The following is a 27758-nucleotide window of genomic DNA, read 5'->3' as shown; positions in this document are numbered from 1 at the left end:
GCTTCCTATCTAAAAAATGAAGAAAATCGAATGTAGATACATGCTTGCAAAATGCCAAGTCCCTCTGAAGAAGACACGTCTACACATGGCTCCACATCGAGTGGGTTTGAGAGGACATGTTCCTTTACATCAAGCCAGTAAACATCCATTCTACATAACAGTTTATTTCCTGTAGCTCAGTGGTAAGAGCATTGCGTTAACAACACAAGGTAGTGGGTTCGATCCCAGGGGATTGCACGTACTTAAAAAACCAAATGTATGGGAAAACTGCAATGTAAGTCGCTTAGGATAGAAGCGTCTGCCAAATGCATAAATGTAAATGTATCATTAACATTATAAATTGTGAGATGTGCACAATGTGTGTAAAACAAAAACAGTGGTTCATTGATTTCCAAGTTACACTGCTAATGAGCCGGGATACAAGGTGCATTCTCAAAAACAAGTTTCCCTTTCCTCAGTGTCCTTTGTGACACCTGCAGGGCAACCAGGTTCTCTGAACAATAACAGAACCTTCAGCTCACCCATGATATGTTTTTACGTTTGCAATCTTTAAATGTTTATTAATGTCTGCACAAGATTTGTGCAATTATTGACTACACCAACAGCACAGATTGTTTGGACTGCCAAAGGGTTAACTCTGGCTTTCCTGTAGCTCAGTGTAGCTCATCTTATTTGTATATTATAATATTTGTATAAATTATGTTGTGGGTTTCTGTTGATGCAATTTGATATAGTAGAATAGATTATACACAATAGAATTGCATTCAATCCTACTGAAAGACCAAAACAAGACATTTTGTTATGGTTTAAATAGTAAACAGATAATTTTTATGCGGAAAGCATTAGAACTTCTATTGTGATGTCACAAACTTGCTTTGATGAGTGAGTTTTTATTTTTTGTTTTATGCCATAAAGAAAAATAATCTGCAGATTTTGTTATAAGGACTTGTGCATATGCCATTTGTATAAATTCAGTAACCATGGTGACATTTGTAAGACAACATTAGGCCCGCCCACTAACCAATGATACGAGTTGTGACTACAGCGATACTGTAGCCCCGCACTGAGCCTTTGAAAAACAGAGTTACGACACTCGATCTCGCCGCCGTGTGGTCACGTGGTTCATGGAGCGCTTATAGTTCCAAACAAATCCGTGTTGTTAACCTATTTGAATGGAATTTAGCAGGACAGACAATAACAACTTCATTTGCACACATTTTGCTAAATATATTAGCACTTTGCGTACACTAATTACGACGTTGACTACATTTAAAGCAGCATTTTGTCTGAGGAGTAATATGAAGATCTATGAATGTACGACATGTCCGCCAACTCGTTAAAATGTATTAACATGCCGTTATTTCACCAACTGTACAGGAAATAGGTTTGGGAGAAGTTGAAATGAATGGGCTTGAGTGCAGTGTTTGGAACTATAGAGGGAATGCACGTGTCGTCACTTTACCAGATGAACACCACGTGAGCACACCAGAGCGGGCCCTCCTGGGAGGCAAAACATTCAGCAAAATGACTGCTTACTATATCAGGAAACGCAATTCCGATTTCAGTGTCCAGGATCACATGATTCCTCTGTAAATCGCAGTGAAGCCGTAATCGTGAATTAATCCATTTAAGGTCTAAGGCTCCGTGCATCAAACACCAGGGGGCACCAAATACCACAACATTTGGTTTCGGTTTCGTTTCCATTTAAATGCCCCAAACCAACGTCAAGACGAAAGCAACTGTGCAACTCATCGTTGCGTCTCAAAATGTCGTCGGCCGTGGCGAAACACATATTCACCTTTCTGTGTAAAAACGAGGGATGTTCGGATTATGGTAAAGTGGAGAAGAGTTTACGGCAGAGTTTCACGGTGGCGGATCAGGTGTTGACTATGGTGCTCGATGATCAGGAGAAGTTTGCCATTAAAGAGGATGATGACTCCAACACCAGCAAGTCCGTTCTGGGAGCCAAAAGCCTGATCGTCGCCAAAACATCACTGCGAGTGTGTAAGAATGACAAATGTGTGGGGTGTGAAGAGCTGCACCTGTGCAGGTATCTTGTGTGTGGAAACTGCAGATTTGGGTAAGTGGAGTTTGAGGGTTTAGTTTCACCCAAGGCCTTTGAATACATAAACAAGTTATTGTCCTTGTTGATTTGTTTATTATTAAAAGGAGTGAAATACCCATGTAAACTTGACATTGTGTTGTGTGTTGATTTACCACCAACCTACTAAGGTTTTTTCCCCCGAATAAATCAAATGAATATATACAGTTTAAATTTAAAATGGCAAACCAATTTTGATGAAGCTCATGTGATGTTATTAAAAAGTGATGCATTGAAAGGGCAATTCAAAATTGAAACCTATGGATAATTGAAAACTGACATACAGTACACTACATTCACATACTGTACTGTAATGTGTGTTCTGAAGAACAGTAGTTTAGGTTACTGAGTACTGTCTATGTAAATATATGCCTTTGTGTATGTTTTATTTGACTTATTTCCATTATTAATACAATTTTCCATCATTCTTATGACTGTTGTTTAATGTTATTTTGGGTGCTGTATCATATTCACATGTGGAGAATGTCTCCATCTCAAGGTTTTATTCTATCACCACTCTTCTGACTCCTGTTCATCTCTAAATGTTGATTTAAAACTTCCAGTAAGATCCAGTGAGAACTAATGATCTAAACATTGCTAAAAATGTTTGTTTGGTTTTCTTTAGCTGGTGTACATTTACAGTAATGGCTCTGATTTAAAAATATTGTTTAAATAAAATAGCTTAAAAGAAAAAAGTGTAGTTATTTTTCAGTGTAGATAAACACAATATTGAAAAAACAAATGTAATGAATTAAACCAGGATCTTGAATTTTGACGTTATATATTATAAGGTGTACAATAAAAATCTGGACACTACAGTACCCAGAGCTGATAAAAACAGAATATCACAGTTCAACATTTTTCTAAATAGTATTTATATCTTTTCAAAACATCAATTTATGTGTTATTTCAACCTTAGGACAAAATGCAAAAAGTCCCATGACTTGGGCTCGGCATACAATTTGGCTCTCCTTAAAAAACAAGATCTTCAAAGGCTTACAAGTGAAGAACTGTTTCAACTTTTGCTTCAGAATGATCCCTCATTACTTCCAGAGGTTAGTATCTGTCAGTTTTCTTATTGTCAAGCATTAGGACTTGTGTAAAGTGGCCATCTTGAGTGTTAATATTATACAGTACATCACGTGTCTCTTCTTTCACTGTATTGTGTCCAGGTTTGCTTCCATTATAACAAGGGGAATGGAGAGCATGGCAGCTGTAAATATAAGACCTCTTGCACAAGCCTACATCTCTGCCTGCACTTTCTCCAGGAGGACTGTAAGTTTGGAGCGTCTTGCAAAAGGGCTCACGCCTTTGATGCATATGCTGAGAAAATCCTGAACGGCAGAGGAATCGGTCCGGAAAACAAGCGCAACCTGCACAAGATATACAGGAACAGGTTACTGATCACTTCTTCTAAAGATAGACCTGTTAGGAAGACAGAACTACCAGGTAAAATATTTTGTTTTTATTTTTTAAAAGTAGAATATTATTTGTATTGCAGGTGATGTTCTGTTCAGATAAGCTAATGCAAACAATAGTGCAAGTAGCCGTGTAATTGTGCAAAGTGAAAATATCAAACCAAATTGGCTTTTTAAAAGAAAGGCTGTCAATGGTAATTTGTCATTGACATTTGGTAAATTGCTTGGTACCATGGTTTATTCATTTAGATTTTTCGCAATGTAATTTTTTTTCTTTCAATATATTGAGTTATTGCTGTTTATGGTAAGATTATTAATGTAAATTAATACATTTCTGCATAATAAAGAGTTTTGGTATTATAGACCATTTTGCAGAGCATGAACAAAACCAGAAGCATTCCCTATTTCAGTGTTTTAACACTACACAAATGTTAGAAAAAAAAAGTTAGTAGAACATTTGGAAGTGAATTGAAATGTTAAACGAGAGACCGAATTAAATATTTGAGATCAAATATATTTGCAATTTAAAACGGGAAACAACAGGATGTGATTCTGGACCAGTGTTGCTTTTATCTTGTTTGTTGGGTTATTGATGTAAAGATCTGCTTCCTGAATTAAAAGCATTGGGTTTTATTCTTCTGTCTATTTATAAAGCAGCTCTACCAGCCGTGAGAGAACGCACCAGACACAAATCCAGCATCTCCGTCAGTGAAGCCGATCAGAACGAAATCTGTCTCTATTTCTTACGCTCCGGATGTAGTTTCAAAGGTAACGGCATCCACCGCTCGATCACTCGCACCCTAACCCATCTGGCTTTGCCAAAAACTTTATTTCTTTTTTTCGGTTCTGAAAATCTTGACATTCCCATCTGTTTTTCTTTGCTAGACAAGTGCGTCCGCGTTCACCACCCTCTACCCTATAAATGGCAGATTTTACAAGCAGACGGGGTCACATGGAGCGACCTGGCAAATGAAGATGAGGTTGAAAAAGCATTCTGTAACCCGGCCAGTGATGTGAGGTGTGAACATATTGTTTGTGGATTGTGGTTATGTAGATTTCATTCGGATGATTTTAAAATAATTTCAACCTGTTCTGAATGTTGTAGCATTACTTCGACCAGCTCAGGACATCAGATTGTACATTTTATCTCAATGACATGTGGAGGTTCTTCGGTACGTCGACTATCCACAGCATCATCTGTTACGAAACCCCCTCACTTCATTCTGACCACCCAATGGCTCTGGTACTGGAAGAATGACGTGGAGGAGTGGATGGAATATGGCAAAGGGGTAAATAATATATGTATATATCAAGAACAAAATACCAAACAATGAAATATTGAAATGATAATTTGGTCTTTAATTTCATGTGACAGTAAATTATTGTTTGATTTACAGGACAATACAAAACTTGTCACCTCAGTCACTTCTGAAACCCTTGAGAAGGATTACATCTCTGACAATGAAAAGGAAGTTCCCTTCGACTCAGACAAGCATCAGTACATTCTCACATTTAAAGGTACTTCATTTCACTAATTTACTTGAATATGAGAAAACAACACAAATCCAACACAAGGCTGATCCTCTTCAGGCATGTATCAGAGAAATCTCAAGTACAAGACTGTAAGAGAGATTAGAAGGAGGCCACGTTTTGTTAGTGCTCAAGACGCCAAGGGGAAGATAAAGGGGTAAGATGTGTCAGTCATTTATTATGGACACATTAAATCTGAATTCTTAATTATGTTGTTTAGGGCATTTAAAGTATGAATATTGTACTGTTTTGTTTAGAAGCGAGTCTTCAGACAGCTCCACGCCGTCTGTGGAAGTTCCTTCTTACTGGGACAAAGGATCCCTCCCTAGTTTCACATACATGGTACAAAGTCCACTCACAATCATTCATAACATATTAAGCACAGAGAAACCACAGCTGTTTTCTTACCTGCTTTGATATATCTTTCCTTACAAGTTGGATTGTATTTAATTCTCCCAGTTTGTTGTGATATACAACCCAGACAACATCACATACGAGTCTAGTTTCACTGAAGTTGTGGTTTCCCTAGACCACAATATGCACAATAGAGTTTGGTACTACAGTGTTGGATTGCCAATGTAAAATATGGGTTTTGTAAAACTCTGTGTTCGTATATGAATAGTAAGATTGATTCATATTGAATTGTTAAGAACTAAACCAGTTTGTTTGTGGCTTTTCAGCGTGTTCCACTGCAGATGTCTTCTAAGGAATACCTAAGAGTGAGCTCACTGTTTAGTAGAACAATGCCCAGAAGCACCATTCACAGCATTGAGATAGTTCAGAATCTGTCCCTGTGGAGGGTCTTTCAGTGGTATGTTACTTCATTCATGAGTGTGTTGTGCCTGAAGTGTTGTGTTTAAAAACATTCTTAAAATGTCACTTATACTACAGTATATGTCAGAAATCCAAAACTTTGTGACATTTTGTGACCCACTGTTTTCTACATAAATTAATCTTACATAACCTAAGAAACATTTTATGAAAATATAATTTGGATGTCTTTATTATAGACTGAACTTGGCCATGTCAAAATCATAGCCATTGTAGGAAAAATGTCTTTATAAATATCTTTGTTCTGTTGAACACAAAAGAAGATATTTTGAAGAATGTAGGAAAGAAAACTGTTCTGGGGCACTTTTGACTACACTTTATCTTTCCTAATAAGATGGTCAATGGGGTCCATGAACTGTTTGGTTATAAGCATTCTTCCAAATATCTTTCTCTGTGTTCATCAGAACAAAGAAATGTATAAAGATTCGGAACAACTCCAAGGTGAGTAGATGATGACAGAATGTTTAGGTCTTTTTGTTCAAATGTATTTCCATACATTGTTCCAGGCAAAAAGAACAAATGACAGGGAGAAATAAAGGAAAGGAGGTCGCCCAGCGTCAGCTCTTTCACGGTACGAATGAGGATCTGATAGATCCCATCTGTGAGCAGAACTTTGACTGGAGGGTCTGTGGCAGTCACGGGACCCTTTATGGGAAAGGTATGTAAACATTAGCTTCGTCTTCACGGCGTATAACTGATACTGAGCTTTGTCGGGTACGACTGAAGGACATTTTTGACACATATGTATAATTTTATTGTTAAACAGGCAGCTATTTTGCCAGGGATGCATCCTACTCTGACAAATACATCAAATCCAGGACCAACCAAAAGAAGATGTTCCTGGCTCAGGTGCTGGTGGGAGAGTTTACGAGAGGTCAGAGTAGTTTAGTTCGTCCTCCAGCGAAGACCAGTAAGAGTTTTTATGACAGCTGTGTTGACAGTGAAACCAACCCAGCAATTTTCGTAGTTTTTGAGAAGTTCCAAGTCTATCCTGAGTTCATCATTGAATATTCATAATCAGACCAGACGGTTCAGAAAGCCTGTCATTTCTGCCTGTTATATCATGGAAATACATTTGAACATAATACATTCAATTCTAATGCAGTATTCACTGTATTCGTTTTAATTAATAGGTGATTATTACTACAGTCAGTGATTTACCAATAATTATAAATAAATCGCAATAATAATCATTGTGATTATACTAGATTTGTCTGGTTAGTTTTTGTGCTAAATTAAAAACGATTTAGTAATTTAATGTAATAAGAGTCTGAATGAACATACCTGTCCACTACTGATGCCAGTTGTTTTAACTTTGTTTATTAACTTTATAAATTCTAAAACAGTTTTATATAGAGTAAATAATGTGTTTTGCAGTATATACGGTATGATAAAGGTGGATGGGACTCAATTGCTGATACTGTTTCTGACAGGTTACAGTAAGTTAGTAACAAGTATACAGTACAGTGACAATGTTTGTTAAGTACTTGTAATAAGTAAGTATGTGAAATGTATATGAAGTACACAGTAAACTTTCTAGTATCTAGTTATTGCGACCTCTGGTGGTGAGCTTGAGAAGTAAATGTTTGCAAGTTAGACATTTTTATTCAATTTTTTCTTTTAATATATCATCTTCTGTTTATGTTCCCTTTATATTGAGAAAATAACCTCTTTAACACTTGATAATGCCACATTTAGCACATCCTAAACCTTGTTAATCACTTAACATCTTTGCAGTCAAATAAAGTACACAATGTAAAGGCATCAATTGTTTTGACTATTTTCTGCTGATCTGAAGCGAGACGATATACAAGCTATGAATCATAACAAAACAAATGCCACAATGTCATATAGACTTCACACAAGAAATGTCAGCTGTAACTACCACAGCCTCTTCCAGACTTTAAAGTTTAGATGTGTGCTTGGAACACAAAATATTATAGAAACTAGAAATTTTCTCAACATTTTCTCTTTTGGTTATTTTGACAAAAATCCCATCCTTGGGTCCAAGGGTTGTGTTTGACTTCAACCCCAGAGGAACTTGTGTTACATTAAAGAGAGGAAAATATACAGCAGACCATAACTCAATAATCCTCATGTGCTCCATATACAGCCTCAGATAAAATAGAGACAAACATATTTTGTGTTTTTCTAAATTTACTGTTTATAGGTCGTCTGTGTTTAGATAAAATAATAATTTTGTTTCATTCTGCGAACAACTAACAATTTCGCCCAAATTTCAAAAAAGCTATTTCTTTGTTGTAATTAAACGGGAGAAACAAGGAGGGGATAGGCCGCAGGGTACCGATTCGATGCACACATAACAGTGAGCAAATAAAAACTACCTGATTTTGATTAAGATAATGGGTCTACACAATCAGTGTGTAACAGATGCTCAAATGGTGAGCTAACAATCTGAATGGGAAACAATGGTGCAGATTTAATCGTCTGATTCAGCTTGCCTGTTAATTGAAAAGCATGACATGTTTTGATGTGTTGTGACAGATCCTTCTTCAATTTTTGCCAAAAAATATGAAGGATTCTTCTCTGGTACTACCACTTGTATAATAGGTTCCCCTGCAAAGTCACTACCATGTGGAATCCACTTCCTCACCAGCATTCCAGCATCCTGTAAGAAATAACTCTGAGCAAAATGTCTAATTTCATAAGATGACATCACACTCTCAAAAAGTTTGTGGAGAGAAAAGTCAGTTTGCTGCTCCCGTATCAATTCAGAAAGAGAAACAGAAAAGTCACCCGGCAAAGAAAATGTTGAGTGTTCCACATCAGATTTGGAGGACAACTTTGGTTGTGTAAAGGCCATAGATCGAGTCACAGCACATGCGGCGAATAACTCCGGTAAAATAATTGTTGCTCTCATCAGGACATGTTAGAGGAAAAGGTGAGACCACTGGAGGTTAAGTGTCAGGCCAAATTCGGACCCCTCCCAAATTATTTCCCAGTAATATATCCACACCCTCCACTGGCAAGGAAGGACGCACTCCAATCACCACTTCACCATTCACAAGTTGAGATGACATCATAATTTTGTGCAAGGGAACAGACAAAACATTCAACCGAATTCCTCTGGTAAGAACACTAGTACCAGTGTCAGTCAGAGAGGGAAATGGCACAACGTCGGGGCAGCTTTCAAATGCCACAACATCTACACAGACAGTCCGTAAAAGCACAATTGTGTCAATTCCCAGGGTTTGTGTTGGACCTTTGTGCGGCACTTATTGGAATTTGCGCTTTCGATGGCAGCGTTGATGGCTGCAAATACATTTTATAGCTACATGTATGCAAACATGTATACATTTTGAATACATTTTTGTATAGTGTGTAAGCCCTGCAAAGTGGTACGTTGCAATAACGATTACTGTATGTAAAACTTTTATGATACAATATGGAGAAAACATTTAAATTAAGTAGGCTATGCAATGTTTGACTGAAATCCTTTTTTAAATATATTTTTTTCATTCATAAAATAACTTTTACTTCTATTTGAAAAGCTAGTTGCCTCTGTAGTCAAGTGTTTAAATAGTTCTACATTATTACTTTTTCAGTCTTTATTCATTTATCTGGAGTGTCCATTTACACTGAAACCCCCCCCCCCCCCGACAGTGGCTTTTCACAGCTTTTCCACCAGTTTATGATTGAAATAAATAAATAAATACTACTGACGTCTTCTCGTGGCTTCTGTGGTGTAGCGGTTTTAATCGGCTTTCCCAAACTTTAGATGCCAAAGACCCAAGTTTAACCGAACTCGCTCTTCTACCTTTTTTACAAGACATCACATCATAAAGGACTTTATTTTCAATAAAATGAAGAAAAGATTAGAAAATTGGCTCAAAAGTGTTAACATTTAAGGGTAGGGCTTTATTGTCCCAATAGGGCGACATCATTTTTCGGCGAGTGGGACTTCCTTTTTTTCTTTCTCAATTAATCAATTAATCCGTTTGGGTTCCTCATCACAGCAGGGCAGTGTTGGCCTGCTCATCGAGAGACTGCATTTATTTATTTATTAGATATTATTTATAAGAATGATCTTGCTTGTTCTGTAAACACCATGCTGTGCTGTGTTTTACCTTCCTGTGTTTTTCTGTTTTTCTTATTTGCTCCTGTAAAGCTGCTTTGGAACAATGCATATTGTGAAAAGCGCTTTATAAATAAACTTGAATTTAATTGAACATTTAAAAAAAAGTCTAACCACAGTTAAACTATGGGTTTGCCAATGGTAATCAGCCAGATCCTTGCGCTCTGCAAACGAACGACGTCTTGTGCCATCCCTAAAAGGTAAAAAAAATCGCTCTCACGAACCTTCTCTGGATCGGTTCCACATCTGTGGAATGATCTGCCTGCTGCTACAAGATCAGCAGATTCTGTGGCCATCTTTAAGAATCGGCTGAAAACATCACCCGACCGATCATCTCTAATCTCTATCTATCTAACTAACAAAAAGCAAGCTTATTTGAACTTAGATAAACTAAACTAAGCCCTGTACACTGTAGTAGGCTTTGTGAGACATGCTTTTATTGCACTTATGCTTTTTGTTGTCCTAATGTTGACCCAATTGCTTCCATTGTTTACCCAACTTGTAACTCACTTTGGATGAAAGCGTCGGCTAAATGACCAAAAGTAAATGTTAGCAATACACCATAGTTGCTACTACAAAAACATGGTTCATTTCATAAGGGGAGAAATTCTGTACGTCATGAAAATGTGCTTAAACCATTAAACTGTTCATACAATCTATTATTAAAACTGTTAATACCAAATGTATGAGAATTTACACTGTAATTTTAATTGTCTCTTGAGGATTTGATGATGGATGCTGTATTGGAAAGGCTTCATTTGCGACTGTCCCACCTTAATCCACAACCAATTGATTAAGACTTTTTGGAGTTTAGGTTTTCCCAGGATTTAGCATAAAATGCATCTTAGCTATACACATTTTATACATTTCCTGCATAAATAGTTTAAAAATATAAAAACGTGTTGAGAATTTAGGTCACCCAAATCTAAGTAAATTATTGCTTCTGGTATTGTCGGGAAGAATCACTACATAAACGCGAGACTAGAAACTTGGTATTAACTGTTTTAATTCTAGCCATGATGGATGAACGCGAAATGTGCTTGATGTGCTTGATTTATGACAAGTTCTCCAAACATTAAATAGATTTTGAGACGAGGAAAAGAGTCACCACTGCAGCCTGCGCATATGCTTTGATTGTTTAATCAAATTATTTAATGTCTTTAACCGCATAAACACGTTCTTCCTCCTGATCATACGTCATAAAACTGCGGACATGTACCAAATTGTCGCCGTTTTAATTACGTACAGACCGCAATGCCTCAGAAAATCCGATCTGCCTGTTTACGTGACAGTCACATTGACACATATCTGATTTATTTCCACATATGAATGAGGCCTGAAACTGATCTCCAAATATCCGAATGCATGCGTTTTTCTGTTTACACTATGGTGGGTCATATCCGATCTGTGTCACATTGGAGGAGAAAATCGGAATTGGGTGACATTTAACTGGCAGTGTAAACGGAGCCTGCGATTGTCGGGGTGCATGCATTAGGCCCGATTCACATTTCGCGGAAATAGGGTCGACATGAGCGTCGGCGCCGCAAGCGCATAGCAGGTATTTTCAGCGCATATAATCCATATATCCTTTGTTTTTTCCTCCTCGTCTTAACGGCTGTCATGGGCCATGGCTGCTAAGCGACGACAGACGCCAGGAGAGCGCAAAGTCCAGGCGCTTTGGGAAAAAATGAGAACGCACTGCAGCTCGCGTTTGCCGCGCGGTTTATGACGCGAAATGTGAATCGGGCCTTAAAGTACCATTTATGATGTCTGCTTGACTGGCGCGTTATTGAACCAATCAGATAAGAGAAAACGTCATCAGGAACCTCATTTGATTGGTCACAAGAAGGTAGCCCCCCTCCCCACTCACTCTGACGGAACCGTACACATCGGGTTATTGCAAGAAACAGTTTTCGCCTGCGTTGGCAAGACGTTTGCAACACATTTATTTTACAAAACAGTTGAGCCCAGAGCCCGTCTGCAATTGAACCGAACCATTGAACCGAACCAATGAACCGAACCAATGAACCGAACCGACGTCGGTCGAAAAATAATAATAATAATAGTTCCAAAAAATAATTAGCAACAACATACTTTTGTTCTGTAGAGTCTGAATGTACATAAACAGCAAATTTACCGGAGCGCCTTCGTTTCCCTAGAAGTCATCTTCTTTACAGGTTTAATATCCGTGCCTTGGCCTCTTCTTGGATCATGACAGACAGTCAGGTTGTCGTGCTCTGATAGGCCGCCCGACGTCGGTTCATTGGTTCAATTGAAGACGGGCTTTGGGCTCAACTGTTTTTCCTATCCTGGGTAGCCCGGATGTTACCATATGAATATTTAACTTGAATTTTTCGATCTGAATTTGAGCAGTCGAATTAGACATGTGTTTTCTTTGAAAAGTATTAACCTGAAATTTGACATCTGAATGTATTTTATCTGAAATTCTGTAAGTTGATTTTTTTTTGTATCTGAATTTGTGAGCATTAAATTCAGGTTTTTAAATTGGAAATCAAGATTTTTTATATTTAAATTTCATAGAGGGAAATTCGAAACAAATAAATTCAGATACATGTTTCCAGGTTTCCAAAGTAAAATAATTCAAAATCAAGTATTCAAAGGCTGTTAAATTTCAAAACATTATGTCTCTTATTTGCTTCCATACTACAGATCATAATTATTTGACGTAATAGGAAGGTGCCGTTTCACAACAAATGAATCATGATTACAAAAAATGATGCAAGGCTGCAAAACTTGTTTTCTTTCTGGATATTATCGGTTTCATATTTAAAATCTTCGATACAAAAACACCTCAGTGAAAAAGTGTCTTTAGATGTAGTCCAATAGCGTTTAAGCTGATGTGGAACAGGCTGGTTTCGGAACCAATTGAAGAGACTTTTGGCACTCCCTTACCTTTCAGGACGCTCCACCTTTAGGCATGCCCATTTCTCAGACCATGCAGGTAGATACCCCTGTCTCTATAAATGCCCCAAACCAACGTCAAGACGAAAGCAACTGTGAAACTCATTGCGTCTCAAAATGTCGTCCGACTTGGCGAAACACATATTCACCTTTCTGTGTACAAACGAGGGATGTTCGGATTATGGTAAAGTGGAGAAGAGTTTAGGGCAGAGTTTCACGGTGGCGGATCAGGTGTTGACTATGGTGCTCGATGATCAGGAGAAGTTTGCCATTAAAGAGGATGATGACTCCAACATCAGCAAGTCCGTTCTGGGAGCCAAAAGCCTGATCGTCGCCAAAACATCACTGCGAGTGTGTAAGAATGACAAATGTGTGGGGTGTGAAGAGCTGCACCTGTGCAGGTATCTTGTGTGTGGAAACTGCAGATTTGGGTAAGTGGAGTTTGAGGGTTTAGTTTCACCCAAGGCCTTTGAATACGTTGAAAACATAGACAAGTTATTGTCCTTGTTGATTTGTTTATTGGTAAATTCAATGAAATAGAAATTCACTTTTTTATGGGGGGAAAAATAAAACAATAGAAACATATCTCTGATATTTGAAAAGCATTTCAATTATATTATATCACCGTGTTAAATAATTTAGATATCAGTAATAAATCTAAACTTATATTTATTTAAATAACAATTAATAAGGGATTATTGTAATTTAAGTCAAGATTGTTGTTGCCATGGTAACATTTTAATAACTACCCTAATCAATGCAGGTTACTAGAGAATGGAGATAATTAACGTTAGTATGTATATTGTTGTATGAACACTTTTGTATCTGTGGACTTTTGCATTTCTCATGTCTACTTGTCTATTAACAATATCCTTACATTACAAGAGAATTCTTGAACCAACCCATGCAAACTTGGCATTGTTTTGAGTGTTGACTTACTACAAACTACAAAGGTTTCTTTACCAAATAAATCAAATGAATACATACTGTTTAAATTTAAAATGGTAAACTAATTATTTTTAGGAAGTCAATAGGATGTAATCAGTGTTGCCAGATGTGGTTTCTTTTAAACGGGTTGGACTGGAGAAAATGCATTGGGCGGGTGGAGGAAATTTGGGCTGCTTATGAAATTAAAAACCCGCCCAAGCAGCTTGTATTTTCTTTGCTTTTAATAAGTCAAGTTATTTCAAACTTTTGAAAATAATGTCTAGTGCAGACATTAACACATTATTCCCTAACACATCCCTCATTGGTTCGGATTAAACAATCAGATCTGGGATTGGGAGACCTCACCTGTCAATCTAACCTTCTGATGTGATCATGTGATGGTTCGTGAGTGACAGGGTTTTGGCGTGATGAAGGACGAGATTTTGTACATTTGAATTTGATTTTGGAAAATACCTTCTCAGCTTTCAGGGTTAAATTCATTGGTTAATTTCGTCTCTTTGAAGGGTTTTCTGGACATACAAGTTAAATGTTCGAACTCTCTTTAATGCCGTTGGGCTGGAAGTTCTCCACCCAATCTGGGAACTGGATGTATTCAACAGTGATGCATTGAAAGGGCAATTCGAAACTTAAGCCTTATGATAAATGAAAACTGAAATGCATTGACATACAGTACTATAAACTGAAACTGAAAATCACTTGTGTTCTGAAGAACAATCGTTTATGTTACTTGAAATGACTAACAATTTGAGTTTCATACAAGTACTGTCACTGTTAATATATGCATTTACTGTATATTTGTATATACAAATCATAGTTATTTTTCAGTGAAGATAAACTCAATATTGACAAAAGAAATGTAATGAATTGAACCAGGATCTTGAATTTTGACGTTATATATTATAAGGTGTACAATAAAAATCTGGACACTACAGTACCCAGAGCTGATAAAAACAGAATATCACAGTTCAACATTTTTCAAAATAGTATTTATATCTTTTCAAAACATCAATTTATGTGTTATTTCAACCTTAGGACAAAATGCAAAAAGTCCCATGACTTGGGCTCGGCATACAATTTGGCTCTCCTTAAAAAACAAGATCTTCAAGGGCTTACAAGTGAAGAATTGTTTCAACTTTTGCTTCAGAATGATCACTCATTACTTCCAGAGGTTAGTATCTGTCAGTTTTCTTATTGTCAAGCATTAGGACTTGTGTAAAGTGGCCATCTTGAGTGTTAATATTATACAGTACATCACGTGTCTCTTCTTTCACTGTATTGTGTCCAGGTTTGCTTCCATTATAACAAGGGGAATGGAGAGCATGGCAGCTGTAAATATAAGACCTCTTGCACAAGCCTACATCTCTGCCTGCACTTTCTCCAGGAGGACTGTAAGTTTGGAGCGTCTTGCAAAAGGGCTCACGCCTTTGATGCATATGCTGAGAAAATCCTGAACGGCAGAGGAATCGGTCCGGAAAACAAGCGCAACCTGCAAAAGATATACAGGAACAGGTTACTGATCACTTCTTCTAAAGATAGACCTGTTAGGAAGACAGAACTACCAGGTAAAATATTTTGTTTTTACTTTTTAAAAGTAGAATATTATTTGTATTCCATGTGATGTTCTGTTCAGATAAGCTAATGCAAATAATAGTGCAAGTAGCCGTGTAATTGTGCAAAGTGAAAATATCAAACCTTAAAGGCTTCTCTAATCTCGCTTTTATTATTTTAAAGGGAGAAAAGCTTTATAAACTGTTTTTAAAAGAAAGGCTGTCAAAATAATTTTTTATTGAGAACTGCGTCATGGTTTATACATTTAGATTTTTTTGCAATTTCTTTCATTCACTGCAATAATTTTGCAATATATTGAGTTAATGCTGTTTATTGTAAGATTATTAATGTCAATTAATGTTTTATAAATTTTGACCATTTCTGCATAATAGAGAGCTTTTGAAGTATTATAGACCATTTTGCAGAACGTATACAACATTAGAAGTATGAACTATTTCAGTGTTTTAACACTACAAAAATGTTAGAACAAAATTAAGTTAGTAGAACATTTGGAAGTGAATTGAAATATTAAACGATAGACCGAATTAAGTATTTGAAATATTTTTCAAATATATTTGCAATTTAAAACGGGCAACAACAGGATGTGATTCTGGACCAGTGTTGCTTTTATCTTGTTTGTTGAGTTATTGATTTAAAATGCATTGGGTTTCTAATCTTCTGTCTATTTATAATGCAGCTCCACCAGTCGTGAAAGAACCCACCACCAGCTCCGTCAGTGAAGCGGATCAGAATGAAATCTGTCTCTATTTCTTACGCTCCGGATGTAGTTTCAAAGGTAACAGCATCCACGGCTCGCTCACTCGCACCCTAACCCATCTGGCTTTGCAAAAAACTTTATTTCTTTTTTTTCGGTTCTGAAAATCTTGACATTCCCATCTGTTTTTCTTTGCTAGACAAGTGCGTCCGCGTTCACCACCCTCTACCCTATAAATGGCAGATTTTACAAGTAGACGGGGTCACATGGAGCGACCTGGCAAATGAAGATGAGGTTGAAAAAGCATTCTGTAACCCGGCCAGTGATGTGAGGTGTGAACATATTGTTTGTGGATTGTGGTTATGTAGATTTCATTCGGATGATTTTAAAATAATTTCAACCTGTTCTGAATGTTGTAGCATTACACCGACCAGCTCAGGACATCAGATTGTAAATTTGATCTCAATGACATGTGGAGAGTCTTCGGTACGTCGACTATCCACAGCACCATCTGTTACGAAACCCCCTCACTTCATTCTGACCACCCAATGGCTCTGGTACTGGAGGAATGACGAGGAGGAGTGGATGGAATATGGCAAAGGGGTAAATAATATATGTATATATCAAGAACAAAATACCAAACAATGAAATATGAAATTAAAGACCAGATTATTATTTCAATGTGACAATAAATTATTGTTTGATTTACAGGACAATACAAATCTTGTCACTTCTGAAACCCTTGAGAAGGATTACATCTCTGACAATGAAAAGGAAGTTCCCTTCGACTCAGACGAGCATCAGTACATTCTCACATTTAAAGGTACTTCATTTCACTAATTTACTTGAATATGAGAAAACAACACAAATCCAACACAAGGCTGATCCTCTTCAGGCATGTATCAGAGAAATCTCAAGTACAAGACTGTAAGAGAGATTAGAAGGAGGCCACGTTTTGTTAGTGCTCAAGACGCCAAGGGGAAGATAAAGGGGTAAGATGTGTCAGTCATTTATTATGGACACATTAAATCTGAATTCTTAATTATGTTGTTTAGGGCATTTAATGTATGAATATTGTACTGTTTTGTTTAGAAGCGAGTCTTCAGACAGCTCCACGTCGTCTGTGGAAGTTCCTTCTTACTGGGACAAAGGATCCCTCCCTAGTTTCACATACATGGTACAAAGTCCACTCACAATCATTCATAACAGAGAAACCACAGCTGTTTTCTTACCTGCTTTAGAATTTCTTTGTAGACTAGTTGTACTGTATTTTTGTTCTCCCAGTTTGTTGTGATATACAACCCAGACTACACATACGACTCTAGTGTCAGTGACGATTTGGTTTCTGTTTACCACATGACTGTATTATTGGCTGCTGAGATCTCAAGTATATTAATATTTCATTTTGAAGAATAGAGTTTGGTACTACTATGTTGGATTGCCAATGGTAAATATGGGTTCGAAGCAGTGCTCGAATCAAATCAAGTCTTATGGGGGTTTCGCCACCATAAGACCTTTTTGGTGGGGGTTAGTTTCGCAATATACAATTTGTACCAAATACACAATTTATTTGATAATAACATGCAAAATATATACTATTTATTAAAAACAGGCTTACATAAAAGAACAGGCTTCTTTTACTGTATTTTGGATCAAATCAATGCAGGCTTGGTGAACAGAAAGGACTTTTGAACAGTAGTGTACGTCCAACAGAATAATTTAAGCATTATTTACCAATGTAATATTTACTATTTTCCCTAAAAATAACTGGATAATTGACCATTTGTGATAATGTTTGTTCCAAAATACTTGTTTAAATGCAAGAAACTAATTTATTAGAAAATATAAATTGTGACAAGACCAGTCTGTGTGTTAGTGTTGTGGGGATTTTTCATTAATTTTAGTGCAGTTTACACAGTGACCTACAGGAGGTGGAGTCAAGGGACTGTTATGAGTGAGTCCATCAGTCAGCAGACTACTCAACCATTTCAGTCAGAGTCTGCTTTATTCAGGAACTAACTATGGCTATCAATATGTCAATCATAGCTATTTCAAGAGTGAATCACGCATTTATATGCCGATGTAATTCCCGAAACTTTCCAACGTGTACGTGGCCGTTGGTCTGAGCAGAATGAAAAACAAGTTTTATACAATTCTGAATGTATTATATATAACACAGAAACTGCACAATGAACACTCCCTTTATATTACTCATCTTCATTGAGATCTAAACCAGTTTGTTTGTGGCTTTTCAGCGTGTTCCACTGCAGATGTCTTCTAAGGAATACCTAAGAGTGAGCTCACTGTTTAGTAGAACAATGCCCAGAAGCACCATTCACAGCATTGAGATAGTTCAGAATCTGTCCCTGTGGAGGGTCTTTCAGTGGTATGTTACTTCATTCATGAGTGTGATGTGCCTGAAGTGTTGTGTTTAAAAACATTCTTAAAATTTCACTTATACTTTATGTAGGAAATCCTTAACTTTGTGAAAATTTTGTGATCCACTTTTTTCTACATAGATTAGTTTTACATAATCTAAGAAACCTTTTTATGAAAATATAATTTGGATTTCTTTATTATAGACTGAGCTTCACCATGTCAAAATGATAACCATATTAGGAAAAAAATCTTTAGAAACGTGTTTGTTCTGTTGAACACAAAAGAAGATATTTTGAAGAATGTAGGAAAGAAAACTGTTCTGGGGCACTTTTGACTACACTTTATCTTTCCTAATAAGATGGTCAATGGGGTCAAAGAACTGTTTGGTTATAAGCATTCTTCTGAGCATCTTACTCTGTATTCAACCAAAGAAAGAAATGTATAAAGATTCGGAACAACTCCAAGGTGAGTAAATGATTACGGACTGTTTAGGTCTTTTTGTTCAAATGTATTTCCATACATTGTTCCAGGCAAAAAGAACAAATGACAGGGAGAAATAAAGGAAAGGAGGTCGCCCAGCGTCAGCTCTTTCACGGTACGAATGAGGATCTGATAGATCCCATCTGTGATCAGAACTTTGACTGGAGGGTCTGTGGACATAACGGGACCCTTTATGGGAAAGGTATGTAAACATTAGCTTCGTCTTCACAGCGTATAACAAATACTGAGCTTTGTTGGTTACGACTGAGGACATTTTTGACACATATGTATAACTTTGTTGTTAAACAGGCAGCTATTTTGCCAGGGATGCATCCTACTCTGACACATACATCAAATCCAGGACCAACCAAAAGAAGATGTTCCTGGCTCAGGTGCTGGTGGGAGAGTTTACGAGAGCTCAGAGTAGTTTAGTTCGTCCTCCAGCGAAGACCAGTAAGAGTTTTTATGACAGCTGTGTTGACAGTGAATCCAACCCAGCAATTTTCGTAGTTTTTGAGAAGTTCCAAGTCTATCCTGAGTTCATCATTGAATATTCATAATCAGACCAGACGGTTCAGAAAGCCTGTCATTTCTGCCTGTTATATCATGGAAATACATTTGAACATAATACATTCAATTCTAATGCAGTATTCACTGTATTCGTTTTAATTAATAGGTGATTATTACTACAGTCAGTGATTTACCAATAATTATAAATCAATCGCAATAATAATCATTGTGATTACACTAGATTTGTCTGGTTAGTTTTTGTGCTAAATTCAAAACGATTTAGTAATTTAATGTAATAAGAGTCTGAATGAACATACCTGTTCACTACTGATGCCAGTTGTTTTAACTTTGTTTATTAACTTTATAAATTCTAAAAAAGTTTTATATAGAGTAAATAATGTGTTTTACAGTATATACGGTATGATAAAGGTGGATGGGACTCAATTGCTGATACTGTTTCTGACAGGTTACAGTAAGTTAGTAACAAGTATACAGTACAGTGACAATGTTTGTTATGTACTTGTTATAAGTAAGTATGTGAAATGTATATGAAGTACACAGTAAACTTTCTAGTATCTAGTTATTGCGACCTCTGGTGGTGAGCTTGAGAAGTAAATGTTTGCAAGTTAGACATTTTTATTCAATTTTTTCTTTTAATATATCATCTTCTGTTTATGTTCCCTTTATATTGAGAAAATAACCACTTTAACACTTGATAATGCCACATTTAGCACATCAGAAACCTTGTTAATCACTTAACATCTTTGCAGTCAAATAAAGTACACAATGTAAAGGCATCAATTGTTTTGACTATTTTCTGCTGATCTGAAGCGAGACGATATACAAATTATGAATCATAACAAAACAAATGCCACAATGTCATGTAGACTTCACACAATAAATGTCAGCTGTAACTACTACAGCCTCTTCCACAATTAAAAGTTTCGATATTTGCTTGGAAGCAAAAATATTATTATAGAAACTCTATAATAATGCGTCAATTTTCTCTTTTGGTTATTTTGACAATAATCCCATCCTTGGGTCCAAGGGTTGTGTTTGACTTCAACTCCAGAGGAACCTGTGGTACATTAAAGAGAGGAAAATATACAGCAGACCATAAGTCAATAGCCTCAGAAAAAAGACCATTTCAACATATTTAGTTTTTTTCTAAATTTACTGTTTATAGGTCATCTGTATATAGATAAAATGATCATTTTTGTTTCATTCTTTGAACTGCTAACAATTTCGCCCAAATTTAAAATAAAAATATATCTTTTAATTGTAATGCAACGGGAGAAACGGGTGAAAATAACAGAAAAGATGCTCTGTATTTTTTCAGACCTCAATTACTGGAAAGAAAACATGTTCAGATTAGCTTTTAAGCAATACAACAATAACATTATATGTGTTTAGGAAAAGTTCGAAAAATATATATTTTATGTGATAAAGTCAATTTTTCTGTCATTTGAATTTCAACAGACACTGGACGGAAATCGCCACAATACATCTAGAAATCGAAATAAATGAACCTTTGGAACGGTCTCTCAATTTTTGTCCGTGGCTGTACGTGCAAATTTGTGAAAACCAACAAACCTTGGTGTCCTCACAAGCCACCACGTTGAATCTCCTAAATATGTGAACCAGAGCCACTTTAATCTCCAGCTGGGCCAATCTCATGCCCACACAGCTGCGTGGCCCTGCTCCAAACGGCAGATATACAAATGGGTGCCGGCTGGCCTTGGCTTCTGGAGTAAATCTGAGACAAAGAAAATAAAGAGATGAATGTGAGCAAAAGCATGCGGGAGAGACTCAAACACAGTGGCCGATGCTGCGTTCAACTTATTGAAATATATGTATCGAATATCCATTAGTAAAATGAGAAATAACCACAAGATCTTCTGTCAACTAACATACTGTAATTCGTGCAAACTAAGAGCATTATTAAAACAGGTGAGTTATTGTAGATATCAGAAACTTTGTTAATAGTGTAACATGCAAGTTAAGCTTTGAAAGGATTGTAAGATTGATCACCTCTCCGGGATGAACTTCTCCGGTTCAGGCCAGTGCTCAGGATCATAGTGAAGGAAGCCTGCAGGGATATCCAGCGACGCTCCTTTAGGTAGACACTGACCGTTTATCACACAGTCTTCCTCGACTTCCCGTGCAAACCTGTGACAAGAAAGAATCAACATTTCAATTTTATTTATAACAATTCATTTTTTAATCAAATTCATTTTTACAAAGCTTTCCATAATTTTGCAGTGCTGCAAAGCAGCTTATCAGAAAAAAAATGTTTTGAACTGTGGAGACGTACTGTAAGAAAACAGTATTGAAATAAGAAAATAAGGGAGATCAATTCTTCAACCAAATTAGCTAAACAAATAGTCATTTAGGTTGGACAAACAAACCTGAATCCAGGCGGGTAGAGTCTTAGGGCTTCAGATATGACCATGTCCAGATACTTCAGCTCTTGGACATTATTATAATCAACCGTTTCCTACAAGACAAATGATAACAGTCAGGATTAAAACATCGAAACCTGAAACCATTTCTGCAGTCAAAATTTATGACCAGTAGGTGACAGCACAGCACCAATAATTACGCTCACATTGGCGATCATTTACAGGACGTTATTTACTCAATTCATTCTTCAGAACCTAAAAGGCATTCATTTTAAACCAATACAATAACAGTATACTTATATTAAAAAATAATTTGCTGTATGTTCTCATTCACGACTGATTAAATGTAACACCTGACATTTTATTTGTGTAAACCGAAATGCATCCAGAGCAGTTTATTACCACACGGCTCTGTGAAAATAAGGGTCAGGCGGTGAGCGTCCACCCCTGCGGCTCAACCCACTTCCTGTGTGTCTGAGGCCCCCAGACATTTACAACGCGGCCATAATGACAAGACCACTGTTCACCGAGCAAAAGCATCCGTCGTGGGAATGAGAGGATCTGGCACGCAGACTCCCACCTCCCCATTGTCTGAATGCAATGTCACTTTTCATTAGGTGTCATGTCCCTCAAATGTGCTTATAATAACCAAGTCTCTTCAGATGTTAAAGGTGCTATGATATTTGGCTAAAACTGCTCACCATGGTGAATTTGGGAAAGGGATAAATATAAACATGGCATATTTAACATTAAGTTGGATCTTTTCCAATGACATTTGTTTCAAAAAGAGGAATCTTTGATTCAGCCGGCACGGCTCTGTGCTATTTCAATAATGCGTTTCAGTGAAATGTGAAGTATTTGCCAAATCTCTACTGAAAGCACAGACCCTTGTCTCTGTTCTTCCCCGACTCACAGCCTGGAGTACGACTAAATTTATCTCCACCAAATACATATTGATGCTTGTAAAATCACAAAGCAAGGTCATACAGCCTTGCAGACAAGCTAACCAATTTTTGTGTCACGGTTGATTCTCTTTGTTTATTCTCTCCATTCTTTAATCAGACAAACCGAACAGAAGCCCAGTGCACGGATTCTCAATGTTTAAAGAGGATCTTGCATAATGCCGCCATAATGCATGCACAATACCTGTCTGTATATCAAAATGAGTGAGTTTTGCTGGAATGAACCTATAACTTATGACCGTGATCAAAGTCTGCAGGCAATTTTGGCCCAAAGTGTCTCTTCTGATGCTTCGCAGAACTCCACAGAAGTCGCAAAGAAACAGAAAGCAAAATAAAAGACATCTGTCTGTCTTTATACCGAGATCAGATAGATGAGTTGAATATTTATATCTGTTTTGTCTGCTTATATCTGTCTTTACTTTGTGACCGTATCACACCCTTCACATATTAAACCGTATCACCCTTCACAAGCTCAATGTCTACACAAGAGTCGTGGTGAAGAAAAATATAATCTGAATATCAAAATAAGTATGCTAAAATTCACCTCACTCTCAAACATGTTTATTGGCCTTCTTTCCAGATCGACATGAAGTTTGAAATCTAAGTGTTTCTAAATTCACGCCCAAATCTCTTTTGAATTGAAATGCACATTTGCTTCGTCTCGTACGGCAACAACAAACACATTCTGCCGCACAAGTACCCTAATGCATTCTCACTAAGTCAAAATAAATGATCTTAAAAAGTAACAGAACATATCATTAAAATCCAAAGGCCCGTACCGTTTGAATTAATAAAACAAGAAACGCTGTCTCGGCGGAAATGCTTTGACCTAAAAATACTTGAACGTTTCCTTCAAATTAATTTCGAGAGAGACAAAAAAGCCCCGCCGCGTTCAAAGGAGCGCGCTGCTAAAACAACTCATTTCACCGCATATTTCTGTGCCCCTTGGTATTAATATCAGCCTCTCTCCAGAAAATGAGATTCATTTTTCCTGCTAAGGGTTTGTGAAAGCGCTTGCAGGCCTCCGAGCCTTACCCGTTTCCCATAAATATGTTTCTCCCGTCATTCACGTCGTGCGGGAGACAGCCAATCAATCTCTTCTTGAATTTTAAACATTTAACCTCCTGTTTACGGCTGGCCGCCCGTGATTCTGTATGTGTGAATTTAGACCGTACGTGACATGAAGGTCTGGACTGAAATAAACATCATGTGCCCCAAGGTACAATTGAACAACTGTCACTAAATAAGTTGGCCCTGTTTTGGTTCCTATTCACCCTTCCTTTGTTCCAAGACGTAGGCTTCCAGTTTCACGGGAAAGTTCGAGTTGGATGGTTGTAAACAGCTAATTTTGCATCTTATCTCACCCGTCCCTGGAGGGTTTGCATGAAGTCGGTTATGTATTGTTATTGATAGTGATGGAGGCATGCATGTTCAAACAGGAGATGCTCAAGGGTGCTGTTAGTGTACAAACACAATGAGTGTCATCTCGCATCGTCCTCTGATAACATGAAACAGAGGCAGATAGGCTGCAGGACTCATTATGGCTCAGATGATAATAACAGACCCAGATGTTTGACCGTCTTTGTGTTTTCATGTGAATTGTAAGGAAACATTCAAAAAGAAAGAAAGCAGGCATGAAATAGATCATTTATGGATGTCATTTTTGTTTAGATCATAGCTGTTGTAAATGTTGATGAATGCCCACTTGCTGTTCTAACAAAGGCAACAAGCCACTCAAGGCCATAAAATACAATGATCTTGTAAGAGGGTTTCAAACACTACACATTGTGTTTTGTGTAATAGGCCAATCGCTGTAATGCACAGACTCTAAATGGCGTGTTTTGAGTATGGAGAACATCATTTTACTGCTCAGAGTTTGCTCCTTTTCAGCGCAGGAGATTTGATTGAGTTCTCCTTAGTGGATCTATTAAAGGAACAGTCATCTGTCATCATTTAGTCATCCTCTAGTTGTTCCAAATCTGTATACACTTCAAAATATCTACACAGAGAAAGATACTTGGAAGGATGCTTGTAGCCAAACCGTTCTTGGACCATATTGACAACCACAGTAGGAAAAATAGCTTTATACATTTCTTTGTTCTGTTGAACACAAAATGAGATATTTTGAAGAATATAGGAAAGCAAACAGTTCGGGGGACTTTTGACTACCATTGTCATTTTTCCTTCTATAGTAGTCAATGGTGGCCAAGAAATGTTTGGTCACAAGCAATATCTTTCTCTGTGTTCAAAGGAACAAATAAATTTATACAGATCTGGAACAACTCGTGGATGAGTAAGTGATGGCAAACTTTCACTTTTGGTCAAACTGTCCTTTTAAACAGAAGTCTATAAGAAGTCTTTTCTTATGGATAGTTTAGTTTCAAACCTATAACCTTGTTTTTAAGTCACATGTTTTAATCGTTTTAATTTATGCAACACAAAAATACTGCATTTCAGATAAAATCACCAGCTTTTGTAGGTTTAGAATTGTAAATTGTAAAACTCCCAAATGAACACCTCTGATTCTCTTGAAGTCTTAAAATCAGCCCCCTGCCGTGACTATTTCCTTGGCCAAATGGTTAATCAGAGCAGCTAATTGCAGGAAGTGTCAGAGTCATTGATTGTGTTCTTATCAACCAAAGACAGCCTATGTCAGAAGACTGTGGGCTTGCTCTATTCAACAACACAATACTACTGGCCAACGCCTTCACAACACAACCAGGGGCATACAATGGGCAAACAATTCACCTCAGCAGAAAATCAATACCTGGTTAAGGTCTTAGTTGGTGGAGGAAAATGTGCCATCTTCAAGGCCCATGTAGGCATGGAAGAATCACTGGAGCTCAGGACACCTTTTCTCTGTGTCTGAAATGTTAAATTAAAAATTCACAACCCTCTTCACTTCCAAGTGAGACTGAATGTTCAACAAGAAACATGGACTTGATTTTATACATTGGGAATAAATGGTTCATTAAGTTATCCAGACCAGAGTGGAGTCAGACACGAATCCAACTTCATTGTGGGTTTTGGAAGATTCCAACCTTCATGAAACACAACTGGAACGCAACTTTGTAGAGTCTGGAGCTGAATGTGGAGGCTGAAATTCGCACACGAGAGAATCACTACCTTTCACAATGGTAAGTTTTCTACTGTATGTACTGTATCAAACTCAACAGGTTTTTATATATTTTCTTTGCTATAGACCACTCTTTACATATAAACAAAGCTGGTCCAAAACTTCCTGTTTCAGTTTAAGTGTTTGAACAAAATGTATTATTATTAATTTAAAATAAAATAAAAAAGAAATCAGAATGGCTTCTGTAAAAGCATTTACACCATGAGAAGGGGTCTATATTTTCTGCAACAAAGCCCCATTTATTTTGTGGTTTGAACCATGAAGTCAATTATAATGCCAAATTATTTTCATGGCTTTGGAAACAACAATGGCAGGGGAAAAACAAACAATAAGAAAGCTGCACCAGACGGACCCAAATTTGCACATAACAACCCACTGTAAACTTGTTTTATTAAAGGGACATTTAAATTCAATCGTTTACGAACAAACTTCTATTGTTTATTCACCCTCATGTTATTCAAATCCTGTATGACTTTCTTCTGCACAACACCAAAAAAAGATATTTAGAAGAACGTTGATTACTGAACAACATTGGCCTCCATTGACTTCCATTGTACGGACATATAACCACTGAACAGTTTACTGAAAATATCCTTTGTGTCCACAGGCAAGTCATGCAGGTTTTGAACGATATGAGAGTGAATAAATGACAGAAAAATGGCTTTAAGCTGTTTAATACCGAAACCAACTAAATGAGCTTTTGTGTGTGACGCATTGAAATCATCTCACTTGCATCTCATCTTCATGTCCACCCTCACCCACGATGACGGGTCTCCATCAAGACTGCACCTCATTACGCTCCCGTCCTCCGCCACCCATTCAGCTAGGCCGTGAACTCACCGCAGGTCTCGTCCGCGTGCCAACCGCTCATTATGTTCTTCACAGGGCTCTGCCGTGTGCCTGTGATAAAGCTATTACGGCCAAGCGCTGCCTTTGGGATTTAACATCACCCCACCCTCACAGACCCCAACACCTTTTATTCAATTTGACTCAATGTTCAGGAAAATACAGCCGTAATGGACAATCAAATGACGGGTCATGAGACTCCCTGCCGTAAAAGCAATTATGAGGTTTTCGCCATCATGATTCTGCTAGATAGCGCAGCTAAAATGCTCATTACGGTGGATGCCGCACCGCACGGTTCCGCTCACCTTTGCCTCCGTCAGACACGAATGCTTACCTTCACTTATTAAGCAAGCAGTCTCGTCTAATAAATTCTTTCATGTTTTTTGGAAGCGAAAGATTATGTCTCTATTTTTGGAGGATGATTTACAGGTGCGGTACACAAATTTACACTTGCTAACCTGTTAAATAAAGTAAGCATGAGCTTTGGCAAATAAATACTATTGATCCGAAGCAAGGTTACGGTCCAGTGTAAAAATGATACTTTGTGTGTGCTTTGCCAGTGTAAGTGCCGTCAGCAGTGAAATTAAGACGGACATAAAATTCTCAACTATATAAAACTACATTTAAAAACTCAATGTGACAAAAATATCTATATATATTTGGGTATATCTATATGAACATGCCTCATGTCTTGTATTGATGTTCTCTAGTTTCATCTGTGATCTAGTTGTTTTTGTTTTGTTAAGGGCAATGATGAGATTGGTTAACAGTAGTTGTAATTAAATCGTTCTTTTATAAATAAATAGTAATTAAATATCTATATATACATACTGTGTATTAATCTTAAAAATGGCAGATAAATACTAAAAGCCTTTGTCGCTATGGTTTCCTCATTTTCATATCCCACAGGGCCAGGAGTCACAGCGAAGGTGCT

At 37.2% G+C, this 27758-nt stretch overlaps 3 protein-coding genes across 7 annotated transcripts in view; 2 read left to right on the top strand and 1 right to left on the bottom strand.

The window, feature by feature from the left end:
* Positions 1–1690: 1690 nt before the first annotated feature.
* LOC130435235 (protein mono-ADP-ribosyltransferase PARP12-like) lies at positions 1691–7644 on the top strand. Of its 4 annotated transcripts, none has more exons than XM_056765676.1 (12): positions 1691–2080; positions 3021–3156; positions 3274–3550; positions 4177–4287; positions 4405–4537; positions 4625–4808; positions 4917–5037; positions 5110–5206; positions 5307–5391; positions 5730–5860; positions 6387–6538; positions 6647–7644. In XM_056765676.1, the coding sequence occupies exons 1-12, from the start codon at positions 1767–1769 to the stop codon at positions 6895–6897; spliced, it is 1992 nt and encodes a 663-aa protein (XP_056621654.1). In that variant the 5' UTR covers positions 1691–1766; the 3' UTR covers positions 6898–7644. The 4 variants fall into 4 exon arrangements, with proteins under 4 accessions (XP_056621654.1, XP_056621653.1, XP_056621652.1 ...); XM_056765675.1 differs by having other exon boundaries at positions 4174–4287; XM_056765674.1 differs by having other exon boundaries at positions 4405–4808.
* Positions 7645–12721: 5077 nt separating this feature from the next.
* On the top strand, positions 12722–20275 carry LOC130435237 (protein mono-ADP-ribosyltransferase PARP12-like). 2 transcript variants are annotated; one of them, XM_056765678.1, is made up of 12 exons: positions 12727–13329; positions 14879–15014; positions 15132–15408; positions 16092–16190; positions 16309–16441; positions 16529–16712; positions 16821–16932; positions 17005–17101; positions 17202–17286; positions 18365–18495; positions 19019–19170; positions 19278–20275. In XM_056765678.1, the coding sequence occupies exons 1-12, from the start codon at positions 13016–13018 to the stop codon at positions 19526–19528; spliced, it is 1971 nt and encodes a 656-aa protein (XP_056621656.1). In that variant the 5' UTR covers positions 12727–13015; the 3' UTR covers positions 19529–20275. The 2 variants fall into 2 exon arrangements, with proteins under 2 accessions (XP_056621655.1, XP_056621656.1); XM_056765677.1 differs by having other exon boundaries at positions 12722–13329; positions 16309–16712.
* tbxas1 (thromboxane A synthase 1 (platelet)) overlaps positions 20110–27758 on the bottom strand; it is a 46540-nt gene continuing 38891 nt past the window's right edge. The window contains exons 11-14 of the mRNA XM_056765679.1: positions 21887–21975; positions 21510–21647; positions 21072–21234; positions 20110–20556 (exon numbers count right to left, since the gene is read on the bottom strand). Coding sequence (XP_056621657.1) covers positions 20476–20556; positions 21072–21234; positions 21510–21647; positions 21887–21975 — 471 coding nt within the window. The 3' untranslated portion in view covers positions 20110–20475. The remainder of the gene's footprint in view (positions 20557–21071; positions 21235–21509; positions 21648–21886; positions 21976–27758) is intronic.

This window comes from Triplophysa dalaica, chromosome 14 (assembly GCF_015846415.1).
Source record: "Triplophysa dalaica isolate WHDGS20190420 chromosome 14, ASM1584641v1, whole genome shotgun sequence".
NCBI lineage: Eukaryota > Metazoa > Chordata > Actinopteri > Cypriniformes > Nemacheilidae > Triplophysa > Triplophysa dalaica.
The sequence above is the reverse complement of the archived record's forward strand: the minus strand, read 5'-3'. Positions and strand labels throughout refer to the sequence as shown.